Source organism: Lampetra fluviatilis, chromosome 26 (assembly GCF_964198595.1).
Source record: "Lampetra fluviatilis chromosome 26, kcLamFluv1.1, whole genome shotgun sequence".
Taxonomy (NCBI): domain Eukaryota; kingdom Metazoa; phylum Chordata; class Hyperoartia; order Petromyzontiformes; family Petromyzontidae; genus Lampetra; species Lampetra fluviatilis.
The window spans coordinates 3,124,341-3,139,655 of record NC_136300.1 but is presented as its reverse complement, the minus strand read 5'-3'; the positions used below and the strand labels follow the sequence as shown (position 1 = coordinate 3,139,655).

The following is a 15,315-nucleotide window of genomic DNA, read 5'->3' as shown; positions in this document are numbered from 1 at the left end:
CACAGTGCAACACACACACGGAACACACTGCAACACACACACACATAACACAGTGTAACACACACACGGAACACACACACACAGAACACAGTGCAACACACACACGGAACACAGTGCAACACACACACACATAACACAGTGTAACACACACACGGAACACACACACACAGAACACAGTGCAACACACACACACGGAACACACTGCAACACACACACACACACTGCAACACACACTCACACTGCAACACACACTCACACTGCAACACACACTCACACTGCAACACACACTCACACTGCAACACACACTCACACGGAACACAGTGTAACACACACACGGAACACAGTGCAACACACACACACATAACACAGTGTAACACACACACAGAACACACACACACGGAACACACACACAGAACACAGTGCAACACACACACAGAACACACACACACGGAACACAGTGCAACACACACACAGAACACACTGCAACACACACACACAGAACACACTGCAACACACACACACAGTGCAACACACACACACTGAACACACACACACGGAACACAGTGCAACACACACACGCCACCACCACCATCACCACTACCACCACTACCGCCGCTGCGGTGTAAAGGCCGCCGCTGCTGCTGCTGGCTGTGATGCCGTTCGCGAGACGTAGGAAGGGGCATCTCAGGCATCCGCTGTGGTGTTGAGAAGGTAATGGTGGTGGTGGTGGTGTTGTGGTGATGATGATGATGCATCGTGAATGATCGCGTGTGCTTATGTTAACAAGCCGGCATCGAGAGGAAAAGGATTTCTGGAAAGTATCCCGACACCTGCTGGTTTCCTCTGCGCGTGTTCGCACATCTTATGTTTAATACATATACAGTATCATCATCATCATCATATCGACATCGTCTATTGTTACTGTGCTACGCCGCTGCTGGGACAACAAACCTGCATTGACCAGCGTGGTGAAGTATGGACATGCACTGTACCACCCCTCCCCCCCCATCTCCATGATGAACACGAAGTGCGGAGGGGAGGAGGCGTCTTAACAGCAGTGGGTTGACAAGGGTTGAATCGTTCACTCGTGTTAAACATCGCATACATTGCACCGTGTGTGATGATGATGATGATACGATTTGTCCATTGTTTAAAGGGTGTGCGTTGTGTCCAGGCTTCCGGATACATTTCATCCACCCAACATGTGTGTGGCACGCGATGTGATTGCGTGACCGTGTATAACATGTGTGTAACATGCGTGTGACATGTGGGGGGCTATGTTCGGCAGCACGTGTGCTGTGTAGATTGTAGGATGTGATTATGTCCGGTGTGAAGTACTGTAAATGTAATGTGTGTATGTGGGTAGTTCTAGCATGTCTACGTTGTATCCGTGACAACATGCGGAGAGGATGTGACGCTTGTGTATATTTGGATGTGATGTACGCTTGGTATCGTGTTACGAATACAATTTGCATATATAATGGTATATAACAACACTGATTATGTCTGCGTGACGCTATTCAACATCACCCATCGTTAAATGTGAGCGTGTACCACGAAGTATGCGTGTCATGTATGTCACACGTGTACAGTGTATGATAACATGTACATGACATGTACATAGCATGTACATGTTATCATGTGTTTCAGCATGTACTGCTACGCCTTGCAGTATTTTTTTACACCGCTGTTTAAAGTCAGAAGAGACCACGTGGACGCTGTCACGTGTCTCACAGAGACACCGTGACGCTTCCTGTCTCACAGAGTCACGTGATGCTGTCCTGTCTCACAGAGACCACGTGACACTCACAGAGACACCGTGACGCTTCCTGTCTCACAGAGACCACGTGATACGCCCCCGTCCTATCTCACAGCAGAGGTCGCAAACGGGTTTTGATTCCTTACCCGTACCCGGCCGCACCAGGGTCGCAAACGGGTACCCGTACCCGGCCGTACCCGTACCCTACCCGTACCCGGCCGGGTACGGGTAGGGTACGGGTATCGGGTACCTGATTGCGACCTCTGGGATGAAGCCATGTTGCAGGCGCAGGTGGGTTGATTCTAGGAACTTGAATTGTGAGAAGAGACAAGACGTTGGGAAATGAGTGACAAACGGTTACTCACCAGTGACTCACGGCCTACCCGTACCCGGCCGCACCAGGGTCGCAAACGGGTACCCTTACCCGTACCCGGCCGGGTACGGGTAGCCGGGTATCGGGTAGGGTACGGGTATCGGGTACCCGGTTGCGACCTCTGCTCACAGAGCCCGCATGGATCATTCCTCTATCTAAGAGACCTCGACTACAACAATAACGGTTGACACGACGCAGAAGATCAAAGTTGGGTAATTGTACGAACGTAATCACGGCACGTTCGATCCACGCCACAGGTTAGTGCGGATGTGATGGCGTTGAGTCCGGAGGCTTCATTTGACACCTGCACGGAAGCCCTCTGGGTGCTCCTCCTGTCACCTGAACACGGTGTGAAGTGGAAATTCAGGTGCTGGGCAAAACTTTGCCCGACGTCTTTGTCGCCGCAGCTTGGCGTCAAATCGGCGGCGAGGGGCGGTGGTGGTTTGTTGTAAATTGCCGACCCTCCCCTACTGGACGTCTGTGAAAAAAGAGCTTCTTCGTCGCCCATCAAACTCCTCTCGTCTAAATAAAGATTCTTATTTTGATCAATGTCACCGGGAGCCACGGCGGTAGTGTTGGCCTCGGCGCACGAGAGATGTTTTTCACGACGAGATTCGGCCCGCCGAGCGTCGACCAAACGATGTGCCGCCCGACCGGGTCCACCCAGCTGTAGGATTCCCTGCTCCAAAGCCACGTCACTCGAATGCGAGGGGTCCCCCCCCTGAGTCCTGTCCAGCACCCACGTCGACCCAGCCAGCGGAGCAAGCGAGGCGGCTCCCGTGGGCGCACGCTCACCCAGCAGGCTTCTCGAAAGGTGGCGTCGGTGAACGTGAGCCTTCGATCCGGCGCTACGGCATGGAAGGGCCCGAGTTCATGTACGCTCCGCCGTACCGAGAGCCTCTGGTCCGGCTCTGGCGCCATTTGGCGGGGCGGAACACACGCGGCTGTGGGGGGGGGGCACCGTGCTGCTGCTCGGGCTCGGCTGAAGTCGCCGCCTCCCTGAATTGTCCTCGACGATGATCTGAGGACCTTCCATTGGGGTAGTCTCGAGGCTGGCAGTCACAGGCTTGGCTTGCTAGACTAATGCGTGTCTGGGACGTTGTGGCGGGCGGGTCATTGGTGAAGATGTTGAAAAGCTTTGGGGCAGAACCCCCCCCACCTCGAGACATATCGTCCTCATGTGCCCTGCAAAGAGGTGATCTTGATCGCCGATGTGCACTTGGACACAACGATCCTTCTCGTGAGCACGGCAGGGCTCTTAGCAACTTTGTGGCCAGATTGTGGCACACTGCTGGACGAAGGCCACCGCACGCAACGTCCGTCACGACGGGGATCGTTTGGCCACATTTCACCGTGGTGGTGGTGGTGGTGGTCGGTGTGGGTTGTTGAAAGGGCGCGAGGTGGTGGGCGACTGGGCCTCTGGACCAGTCGGCTCGCCGCTCGTGTTGACCGTCGCCGGTCGTTGAGTTTGCAGCATAGTGCACTAAACATTTTCTCCACGTGTAGTATATATACAACATGTGATGGGGCAAATGGTTAGTGCACCATAGTGCATGGACGTGCAAATGTGACTTGTCGTGTAGTTGAGTACGGTGCGTGACAGCACGTATGTTTTATATGCACGGATGTATGAATGGCACTGCGTGCACACTCTACAACGGGTTAGGTATGCAGCGTGTGATTTACGTGTGTATGCCATGTGTGCCGTTATACAATATATCGATGTATAGAGGACTTCGTAACTGAAGGGATGCTGTGGTGTGCAGGTTGACTTTACACTCGGAACGGGGTGAATACATCCGAGCCACGTCCAAATCGAATCAATTTCAGCGGAGCTGACGATCCAACACGAGGATTTGTGTCCCCCACTCCCGAAAGATAGTTGGGAATCAGCAATGCAGAGAAACTCTCTTATCTGTGACCCCCCCCCTTCCCTTATCGACGACTCTCTCTTATCTATGGCCACAAAGCGATCGACAAAAAACTCCTGTGATTCGCCGTCCGATAAACAACAGCGCACCGCACTGTTGTTGCGCATAGCGCACTACGGAGGATCTGGTGAGCTGATTCGATTCCCGACCACGGCTAACCTCGGTGATTTCTGAACACATTCCTGGCTCTCTCCTAGATCGACTCGGCCTTAATTGAGTTTCTGTTACAGTTGAGTAAACATCAGCGCTATGGTGGACACAAAGGCGGTCAGGCGTGGTGCTGGTCACATCTCCTCTTGCGCCATACCGGCCTTCATCGGTGCTTGCTTAAAGCATTTACCGCCATAGTCAATATAGGGTTTGTTGGGGATGTTTGTCTTTGACCTGGGCGTGGTGCTGGCGACCCGTCCCCTCGTGTGCCGTGCCGGCCTTCATAGGTGCTTGCCAGCCGCACTTGCCCCAATAGTGTGTTCAAGCCATGGGGGGGGGGGGGGCATCTCTGTCTTTATTTGTTGTCTTTGTTTAATTTTGAGGGGAGTAGGAGTGAAGCAGTTAGCGGGCTGCACTACGAACCCAGCGAGCCGAGTTTGATTCCCACTCACGGCCAACATCGGTGATGAATATTTGTATCAGTCTTAGGCCTCCTCTCAGCCTGAAATGTGCACCTGATGCAGTGTGTAAACATCTCCACGAGGGAGACAAAGACGGGCAGGCGTGGCGTTCTTGCCACCCACCCCCTCGTGTGCCGTGCCAGCCTGGATAGGTGCCCATATAGCCGATGCAGGCAGTTAGCATAATTATGATGACGATAGCAGCTGCATATCCCACAGGACCAACTTGTCTTTGTTGAGTTGTTTATTGGTTTCAGGAGAATTCAACGGTGACATGTCACAGGTGTTTTCCAGCATAGCTATGAAACTCAATATGTGTCTGTGGAATTGTTTTGGTTGCCCTTTCTCAGGTCAGGTCACGGTGGGGGGCAGGGGGGCGCATTGACAATGGCGAGCCCCTCCCAGGCTCCGGAGTTGAGCCGCAACTCCGCCAACGTCGCGGCGTCTCGGCCGGCCGTCACCGCGGCTTCCGCCGTCGTCACCAAGCACCGGCGGTGCGGCTCCGAGTCGCTCGTCTGGGACATGCAGGCCGCGGGGGGCTGGCGGCCCCCCGCCGCCGCCGCCGCGGGCGATGCGAACTCCCGGGGGTCCGCCGAGACGGCCCCCCAACCCGACAGCCCGCGGCTGAGCACGCGGCTCAGCTCGGGGCGAGGCTGCCCCAGCGTGGAATTCTCGGTGAGGCCTCGGAGCGCGTCTCTGTCGGCTCGCGGAGGGCAAGGCCCGGGGCAGGGCCCCGAGGGAGAAGCAAGCCCCTTCACGCCGACGATCGTCGGCTACGAAGTGACGGAGGAGAGGGCCAAGTTTACCGTAAGTCGTCCTCGACCGTTTTCTTGAGAGAGAGAGAGGGTACCGGGCCGTGGAAAGATGGGAGCCGAACGGTGAATTTTGTTCCACGCGATGTTGTTGAGCGATGTCGCGTGGTTAATACAATTGCTCTGAGTTGTTTAATATCAGTATGGGTGCAATATTAATGCAAATATTATTGTTATATTCTGATGGGTGTCTGGGTTGATTCTGTTTTTCCGACACTATTTACGCATTCCAGAGCCAATGATTGTAATCACCATCCATGTATAATAAAGTAGAGACAGGGAGGCTTATTCCTTGCCTTCTCCTGTCGCCTGGGTGGTCTAGGCCCAGGAGCCAGGCAGAGGGCCTTGGCAAAAAAAACCTGATCAGGCTATGATTAAAAAATATACCCCTGTATCTTAAAAAAATTCAAATACCAATGCATATGTTCAACAAATAATGGATTGATTCAGGCACGATTCGATATGTATATCGTGCTTGGAGGAATTTTACTTACATCGAAGAATCTATGCGGTGTTGCACACGTATTGGACACTAATCATAACAACATCTGTAAGAAAAATTACCAACTCGGGATGGATCAGGTTAGGGTTTATTAGGTGTCTACATTATGCTCTGCCAATAACTACTGGACCGATCACGAAGCGAATGACGATCACTGGAAAGGTACTGATTTAATTAAATTCAGACATGAACGTGTCTTGACAGGTCTGACCTGCCTCTGACCCTGAAATGTTATATTTTTATAAAGCATAATATAATTTAGCAGCATACTTTGGGTTGTCATTACCGAGTAAGTGACAATAGCTCGGCTTGTTTAAATCTACATTCATATAAATACGTTGACTCTTTAACAACCACGACTCTGCACTGCACAATGTGATTTACACTTTTTTTTTTCATAGTCGTAACCTTTTTCTAACGGTCTGTAATTGGGTGGAATCTGTAACATGTAGCTCTACTTCGACCACCTATGATTTATTTACTGAACCATGAATGTATTTTTATTGCAAAAGTTAATTTACAGTCCTTTGTCAAGCCACTTCTGGATGAATGCATCCCTACTTCATTTTGGTCAGCGGTGGGGGGGAGGGGGGGGGTCTGGGGGGTGTCTGACCATGGTCAGTGCGGGTTGGTAAAGGGGGGAGAAGCCCAGGACTGGTTTAGACTTTTAAGCGTGGCCAGCGATCAAACTGAAGTCACCAGGTTCCCATAAAACGTAAGGGACATGGCAACATTCTTTTTATGTTCACGAGTAGACCGCTGGTTTTTTTTTTGTGGGAAAGCATCTTCTGGCACTTTTCTTTTTTTTTGAAAAATCGAATTTAAACGCGGTCGGGCAAGCGTGCCGGCACAGAGGTGATCTCCTGTTGCCGTTTAAACCGAGCACAAGTGGATGAGGCACGATGTCGGTTTATTACTTGATTGTTATTTCCAGAGGTGGGACAAAGTCATTGTTATGCAAGTCCAAGTCGAGTCGCAAGTCATCAAATTCATGACTCGAGTCTGACTCGAGTCCAAGTCACATGACTCGAGTCCACATCTCATAGGTGGGACAAAGTCATTGTTATGCAAGTCCAAGTCGAGTCGCAAGTCATCAAATTCATGACTCGAGTCTGACTCGAGTCCAAGTCACATGACTCGAGTCCACACCTCTGGTTATTTCGACAGCGTGTTTTTTCGTGCATGCAAATTGTAAGTTTCGGGGTGGGGGAGAGAGAATGACGGACGAAAATAACTGGGGCTGTGATTACGCTCTGTCTTGATTCTGAGGGATGATTCTTCAGCCGTCGTTGGCTTCTGTCCATTTTAATTACGGCTTCGCGAATGTGCCACGAGGAGTGTGATCCGGTACTCGTGATGACGCTTCTGCAGTTTGTTTTGCACCTTGTCAATCGGAGCTGAGAATATGAAGGTTTGGAACAGAGGAAGGAAACTTGAGTGGTAATGCGGATAATGTAGGGGTTGGTGGAGCAGGGGGGCACGAGGGAGGGAGAGAGGGAGGCCACACTGCATTAGCAGGGTGGGTTGTTTTTTTACGTACTACAAAAAAAACACTTTGGAAGAGCTGAGGGAAGGTCAACCTCTTTGGCCAGAGTAATGTACATTCACTTTACAGGCCTACAAGTGACGGAGCTGGACTTTTTAACAAAGCAACTATAAAATAAACTTCTCGAGTGTGGGCCCGTGCAGAGGTGTGTAGGGCATTTCATGTACGGAGGGAGGGTAAGAAAATTGGCAGTTTAGAATCAAAAATGGGCAGAAAGCGTTGCAGGTATAACAACAACAATACGTTTTACACGCTGAACATTAATGAATTATGAATAAATAAAACCATCAGCATCCACTTCATTAATATTCCCCCCCACGAATTATTAAAATGGCCACGGCTATAGCAACAACTGGACCATATATTATCTGGTTTTCACCGTGACTGCTGGTTACTTTTAACGGCTTAATACCAATACATTATTAACTTAATCAGATTTTAATGCCAAAACGAGCCGTGCCGCTTAATCAACATTGTGCTTGAAATTTCTTTTTAAAATGGTGAACAAATCCGTGCAGTATAAGTGCATTTACGAGTTATGCAACATGCACGAGGTAGATGCCTTGGCCCGTTATTTATTTACACTCTCTGGACAACTCACACATTCGAGCGGACGCCAGCTAATTTCACTCTCAGGAATTTGAGTGCACATCCCTCAAAAAGTACATATTACGTATTAATACGGATTATAAATTATTTTAAAAACCACCCTTGCCCGAGGCAGCTTTTGACTATATTTAGAGCCATTAGAAATCCTTGTTGCAGTTTTTTTTCCTCGGTTTTGGCGTGTTTCAATCAAGTTGGCCCATGTAGCGAGCCGTTTCTATTTTTACGACCTGAACCCAACTGTGATGAACACATTTTTTTTTCTTTTCAAATTCCTCCGGCGACCAATCGGCGCAACTGGTCACAAAGCCCGAGCATCTCTCCACAAGTCAGAAATCAACTCATCGTGTGCATACGGCCAGTAGTGTAGCTCAATGTCCATTCAGCCGTCCGACCAACCTGCCAGCAATACCGCAGTTGCGTGCCATTGGGAAATAGCTGAAACTGATTTTACAGTCGACATGACCTCTAATTAACCTAAAATTAAGCCCAGGGTCGCCACTAGATTCTTCTTCTCACCTACAAGGCCCTCGGTCATGCTGCTCCCTCATATGTGCAGGACCTCCTTTGCCCCATTTGTTCCAACGAGAGGATGTCGGTCTTCCGAGCCTGGCCTGTTGAATGTTCTGAGGTCACCGCCTCTGTACGATGACGGCTGACCAGTGGGGCTTGTCTACCGTGGCCCCCAGGCTTTGGAAGTCACCTCCACTGGACGTTCGCTCCGCTGACACCCCTCCCCTCCCTCTCGCTTTATTCAAATCGCACCTTAAAATCCAACTTATTTTTAAGGGCTTTTTCTACTTCTCGAATCCTTTGTTTTGGGGTTGGATGTTTATTGGTGTGAGCCTGCATGTGTATATTTTGTACAGCGCCTTGTGATCTCCGGGTGAAAGGCACTTTATGAGTGAAAATTATGATTGTGACGATGATTATAACGAGGTAGACGCTGACGTGGGGCCTTGCGCAACGAAATGTACCGTTGGCCCAACCGAGTTGACCGTGCCTGAGGGATGTATCCCCGCAATGGTGGCTTGCACAAGATCTCTGTTGCCTCCCTCCCTCCCCGATTTGAGAGGAGCTGTGATCCCAGCCCGATCAAGCCTGTGGCCAAGCAACCTGGATGGTACCCAATCGCATCAGTTCTGTTGAGCTAAGCAGGTTGGCGCTTGGATAGCACGACTAGAAATGTACGACATGTCTAGTAGGCTGCCGCCTTGGCTGCATTGTGGGCAGCGTAGGATGGTGCAACAACATCCATTGTTGTGCCGTAGTTCCGTGCCACGTTACCTCTGCTGTTTTCTTGATTTTTTTTTTCGAGCCAGCTGCCAAGTTTTGGGCAAAGCCACGGGGCCCACTTTCCACGCAGGAAACCTGAGAGCACAGACGTAGATAATTAATGTCTCCGCACATCCACCAACTGGCACCGATGAGCACGGTGAAATGGTCAAATTATCCCCCACGACCAGCGCACCTCATCCAGCAGTAGATTGACACAGAGGGCTGTTCATGGCCATGATCTCTCAGAGAGTCTGGCTTCCTGCAGTCGTAGCTAACAGACCAGTAACACGTCAGGTAAATTGATTCACAGTGCAGATCTTCCAATTAGTACACCCACAAAACTAGATAATGAGGTGGGAATATCTGTGGTCGAAATTGTCTGGAGGTGATGATAATGCACGAATATTATACCATCAATCAGTGGTTCTCAACCTTACCAGAATGACAGACCACTGTCTTGCCCTCTGCGTATAATCTACAGACCACGATGCACCAGTCCCGCATTTTTTAAAATGAAATCTAAATGAAAACTAAATTGTGGCATATTCGACAGTTTCCGAGGACCGCTATTCCCGCGACCTTGCCCGAGCGCGCATTACGCAGCGCATCGTCGGAGGGAGCAACTCGTGCACCGCCGACGAGCGCAACTCCCCCCGTGCAAACTTTTCCCGTGTGCCCGTCCGATGGAGAGACCCGAAGCGTGCGGCTGCTCGTTGTAGGTCTCGTGCCCCCAAGGCGCAGTCCCACGCGCGCGGTGCACGGTGAGCTACGGCGAGCAGCCGTGCGGAGGAGAGCCTGATGTATTATTGATCGACGGTGCATAATGCAAGAGCGAGCTCGCGAAGGGGACGGCGAAAAAGCTCCCAGAAAACGTTGCACGAGCTACCGCCCCTGAATGCTAATTTTTAAAGAGGGCCTTGCTGAGCGCCGATTTTGTTGTCGCTCGGCGTTAATGAATCTCCCCCCCCTCCCACCCCCCCACCGTCTGGTCGCCTGCCGTTAAATTGCACCGGGTATTTGTGGTGGTATTTTATTATTCTTTTTTTCGCGAATGCCGCACGCCGGCCCGCCGGCCCGCCCGCGCGGTGTTTTCCACGGCGCGCAGGGGGGTGGAATCGCGTCACCTGCCCGATGGTCCCGGGTTGGCAACTGGCAAACCCAGAGACATACTCTTAGGTTTTTTCGGTAAAGTCACGTAGGTAGAAACATAATATAATTTAAATGAATAAAAGTAATAATACAAATAAAATTATAAATCACGACGTTTCGGAGGCAACACAAGTCTCCGTCATCAGGTGGGACCGTTACAGCTAGATTTAATTTTATTATTTTTTTTACCTACGTGACTTTGCCGAAAAAACCTATGAATCCTTGCAGTCACGAAAGCTTCAAATCCAGAAAGAAAAAAAACCCAGAGACGCTGCGAGTGCCGCAATGCTGCCTGTAATCGTCACGTGTTCAGCGTTGGAAACAGCGGAGCGCTTTTAAGAAGGCCCTGCGCATAGCGCACGGAGAATGTAGGCTGTGAGAGGGGGGTAGCCAGGTAGCTGGGTTGCTGGTGAGGGGGGGGGGGGTGGTGGAGCGGGCAACGGGAAATGCGTGCGCCAGGGCGCGATAGCGGGCAGCTTGTGAAGGTTGGTGCCGCACGGAAGGCGTGCGCGCCCCTCACTTTGTCAATCCACTGCCGGATGAAAGCCTCCCACACGTCTTCTGGGTCGCAGGAGTCGGCTGACAAAATTTCACCATGGTCACTGTGTGTCGGCGACGGTGGGGAGCATCGATTTGAAAGCATCGGAGTGCGGTCCCGCGGTGCATTGCTCCGCACTGCACCTGTTTTATGCGCGTGGACTCCCGTCCGAGCACTATGAAGGCTCAACGCTGTTCAGCTTCCGAGATCTGATGAGCCGTGATAACATTCCAAGTGATTTCGGTCGTAGGCAGATTTTGGTCCTGATTTGAGTGCTAAAGGCTGAGAGAAGTAAATGTGGCATTATTATTTGGTTCTTTCGGTTAAGTCACGTCTAAAGATAAAATAATAAATTAAATTAAATAATAGAATACGACGTTTCGATTGCAACACAAGCAATCATCATCAGGTACAATGAAATAGCGACATAAAATCTAACCAGAAAACTATAGACAGACACATTAGCAGACAGACATCAAAAGGAAACATAGAGAGAGCAACACAGACAACAGAGAGAGGTGTCTGTCTATAGTTTTCTGGTTAGATTTTATGTCGCTATTTCATTGTACCTGATGACGATTGCTTGTGTTGCAATCGAAACGTCGTATTCTATTATTTAATTTAATTTATTATTTTATCTTTAGACGTGACTTAACCGAAAGAACCAAATAATAATTCCTGCAGTCACGAAAGTTCTAAAATTAAGATTGAACCACTTCTACGGGGAAGTTTTAAACTTATCTTCTTTTTTCCCTCTCTCTGATTACTTGTTCTGTCTGCCTGTGTCCTCTCTTTGGAATGTTCACACTTAAATTCTAACTTAGCAATCTTTGAAATACGTAATCAACCAGGCTATGCGTTAATTGTGTGTTGACCGACCCTCTGTGTTGTATTACATTACATTTCGATATTTTACTAGGTTATTTAATTTTGGTGTGTCCTTCTCCTGATTTTTAGGCTTGCTTGCCGTGTCATCGCACTTGCAGCACCACGTTGTGTTGTCCACTCATTGATATGCTGATTTTTTCTCTAACCCCCCTCCCTCTCTCTGCGTCCGCCCTCCTCTGTCTATTTAAGGCCACCCCACAGAGACGATCACCTCTCTCTGTTGTCTGTGTTGCTCTCTCTATGTATCTTGGTGATGTCTGTCTGCTAATGTGTCTGTCTATAGTTTTCTGGTTAGATTTTATGTCGCTATTTCATTGTACCTGATGATGATTGCTTGTGTTGCAATCGAAACGTCGTATTCTATTATTTAATTTAATTTATTATTTTATCTTTAGACGTGACTTAACCGAAAGAACCAATAATAATTCCTGCAGTCACGAAAGTTCTAAAATTAAGATTGTGGCATTATTGCCGGTTTCCATCAATCTGCTCACATCAGCTCTTGAGAGTGGGAAGTGATTGTGGCAGAGATTTTTTTAAAATATCTTACCTCCTTGCACATGCAGAGAGAGAGAGAGAGAGGCTTGTGAACAAAAAAACAGACAGAATTTGAATATTTATCCTGCAGAAACCCGATGAGTTTTTTCACAGATGTCTTTTTCACAGATGTCCAGTAGACACCAAGACGCTTGGGGAGATGTTCTCAGTCGAGGGTTGCTCCCCCGGACACAAAGCCGATCACCGCTGTTGTCAGTGTGGGCTGCAGAGCTGGGTTGGTGGCAAAAAAAAATTGTTTAAACATGCATGTATGGATGTATTCAAGCACCCGCACAGACAAAGATCCCCCGTATATCCTTAACAGATTGTTGGGGCAGGTGCTGTTCACGAGCACTTATGAAGGCCAGTATGGTGCATGAGAGGGGTGGGTGGCCAGTCCCACACGCAATCACCTTTGTCACACCAGTGGCAATGTTAACACACCGCACCAGGCTCAAATGAGTACCAGGACTGGTTCAGATATTGGCCGTGAGCGAGAATCGAACTCGGGTCGCCGGATTAATAGCGCGGCGCGCTAATCGATGCACTCCCACTCCAGCACCACATACGCACGCACAAAGATAAATACACACGTGTGCACACAAAATCACATCGCTTCGGGTTTCACGGAAATTCTGTTCAGGAAATATAAAATGTTTCAAATCTCAACGCCACTCGGGATTTCACCGTATTCTGCTTGCATGGAAGAGTCGGAAATTGGTTTCAGGAGCGTTGGGAAGAATTTTTACGTAATGGTTTCATGGAACGTGGATTGTGGGTTTTGTTATGAAAAAAAGAATAAAGGCCAACTTTCACAGTTTTCTGGATGAGATGGCAGCACCTCAGCAAAAGACCACATTCCACGGTAAAAATCTACGGTGCGCATTACAGAAGTCTCTCGCAAAAAACCCTAGCCCCTTTCCTGATGATTAAACACGAGCGCGCAGTGAATGCGACATCGGAGCAGATCTAACGTCCACCTTGCTGTCTCCCGTGATCAAACTGCGGCTCTGAAAACGAGCGGGAACAGAACCGTGTGGTGCGTGAGGGGGGAGAGGTGGAAAAGGTACGGTTTTTAAAAGAGTGAGGGGGAGGGAGATGTAATTATCGCGACAAAAGCACAAACTCGGAAAACTTTGTCGGATTGCCTAAATGAGACAAACTAGCAGTGCCAGAACGTTTTTGGTTTAAACCCAAAAAAAGATCAATTTAGCGCGCTTTGTCGCAGAGGCACCCGAGATGGAAAAGGAGGAATGCTCTTCACGAAAAATGTGGCGACGGCGGGGGAGGACTGTTAGGGTAGCAAGCGTCGCTGGTCGCGCAACTTACCAGAAGACTCGCGCTCGATTGGCCGACGCGCGTCGCACTAAGCTCCCCAGCCACACAGCCGTGTAGCATGGGGGGATTGGGGGGTGGTTCTCGAGGTGATGGCAAGATGTCAACTACCTCGCCTGGCAGGCAGTAGGTTCGTGGGTTCGATCCCAACCCTGATACCTGCTGCTGTATATTTGGAGTTTGCGTGTCTCTCTCTCCCCGCGGTCGCATTGATTTTTCCCGGGGTCTTCCGTTTTTTTTCCACGTGCATTTTGAGGATTTGGCTGCGATAAATTTCCACGCGATAGGGCACTTTCTTGGGCCTTACCTGGTTTAGATGATCTGCTAAATGCCCCCCCGCCGTACTCATTACATTTAATGTTCTACATTTTGTTTGTATAGCATCGACTCAGGCGTGAAACCCCCCCCCCCCCCGAGTTTTCGTATGCCCCCCTCCCCTCTACCCCGCCCCTCTTTATTCAAGGTCATGCCACAGGGTTGGACCCACGTGTGAGCCAGAGTAGCGCGGTTCGTCCGCACCATTCGAACGCGACGTTTAAAGAAATCTTTGGTCACGCGACGCGCGGGAAACTAACCCATCAGGAGGCCGGGCGACTGATGCTCCTTGTAACATCCCGCTTTGCACATTGATAAAAAAAAATATATAAATTAGTTCGAGGTTACTCCCTTGGACGTTGATAAACGTGTTATAATGTTTTGTTTTAATTATAAACCTCACGTTGAGGCCCTTGAAGCCCCCCCCTCCCACCCCACTCGAGAATCAAAGTGGCGCGTCGGCTTTTGAATGTCGAGAGCCGGCGTGTAACAGCGGCGGTGTGGCATTCGTACGTGGAACCGTCCTTCAAAGCCCTCGCGAAATGACACCCCGTAATGCTACCTGGGAGCATAACGCGAACAAAAGATCCCCGCCAAGGTGCTTGGAAAAAATATAATTGGGAATGCGTCGCATTCTACGCCACGGATTCTATTGCGGCGCGCCGTCGCGTTGCGGAAAATCTCTCGCGCGGCTTCTCCCCAGCGACGCGCACGTTTGCGTTGCCACGGGGCAGGAGGAGGAGGAGAGGGAGGCCCGAGGGTGACGTGCAAGGGGCACGGCGGAATGAGATGCGAGGACGCAGCGAATTTGACGGAGGGAGAGGCACGGAATGGCAGCGCGTGGCGCAAGACGTTCCGGGGAGCCGGCCCCATTGCAGCGATGTGGCTTCAGCCTAAGCAGCAGACGTGGGTCCGTGGGTCCCAATGTAAGCCTCTGCTGAATCTGTACGTCAGTATGTGGATCACGTAAGTGCGTGCGAGTCTTTGGGTCGGTGTGTAAGCTTATGGAACCCGAAGGATGGGGGGGGGTGAAAAAATTTCGGTTTTGAAAAGCGGGGAGGAATTTCTTCTTCTGAAAATGCATAAACTCGATGACCTTTGCTGATCCGTTATCCCGAGGTCACTTGAATGAGAC

At 50.0% G+C, this 15,315-nt stretch overlaps 1 protein-coding gene across 3 annotated transcripts in view; it reads left to right on the top strand.

Annotated features, from left to right (window-relative positions):
• Positions 1-499: 499 nt before the first annotated feature.
• Positions 500-15,315, top strand: part of LOC144941967 (sorting nexin-16-like) — a 38,073-nt gene continuing 23,257 nt past the window's right edge. Inside the window, exons 1-2 of one of the 3 annotated variants that reach the window (XM_078868529.1) lie at positions 500-711; positions 5,025-5,481. In XM_078868529.1, the coding sequence (XP_078724655.1) occupies positions 5,062-5,481 (420 nt within the window). In that variant the 5' untranslated portion in view covers positions 500-711; positions 5,025-5,061. Of the gene's footprint in view, positions 712-952; positions 974-5,024; positions 5,482-15,315 lie in introns of those variants that run through there. The other 2 variants (XM_078868531.1, XM_078868530.1) reach the window with 2 other exon arrangements.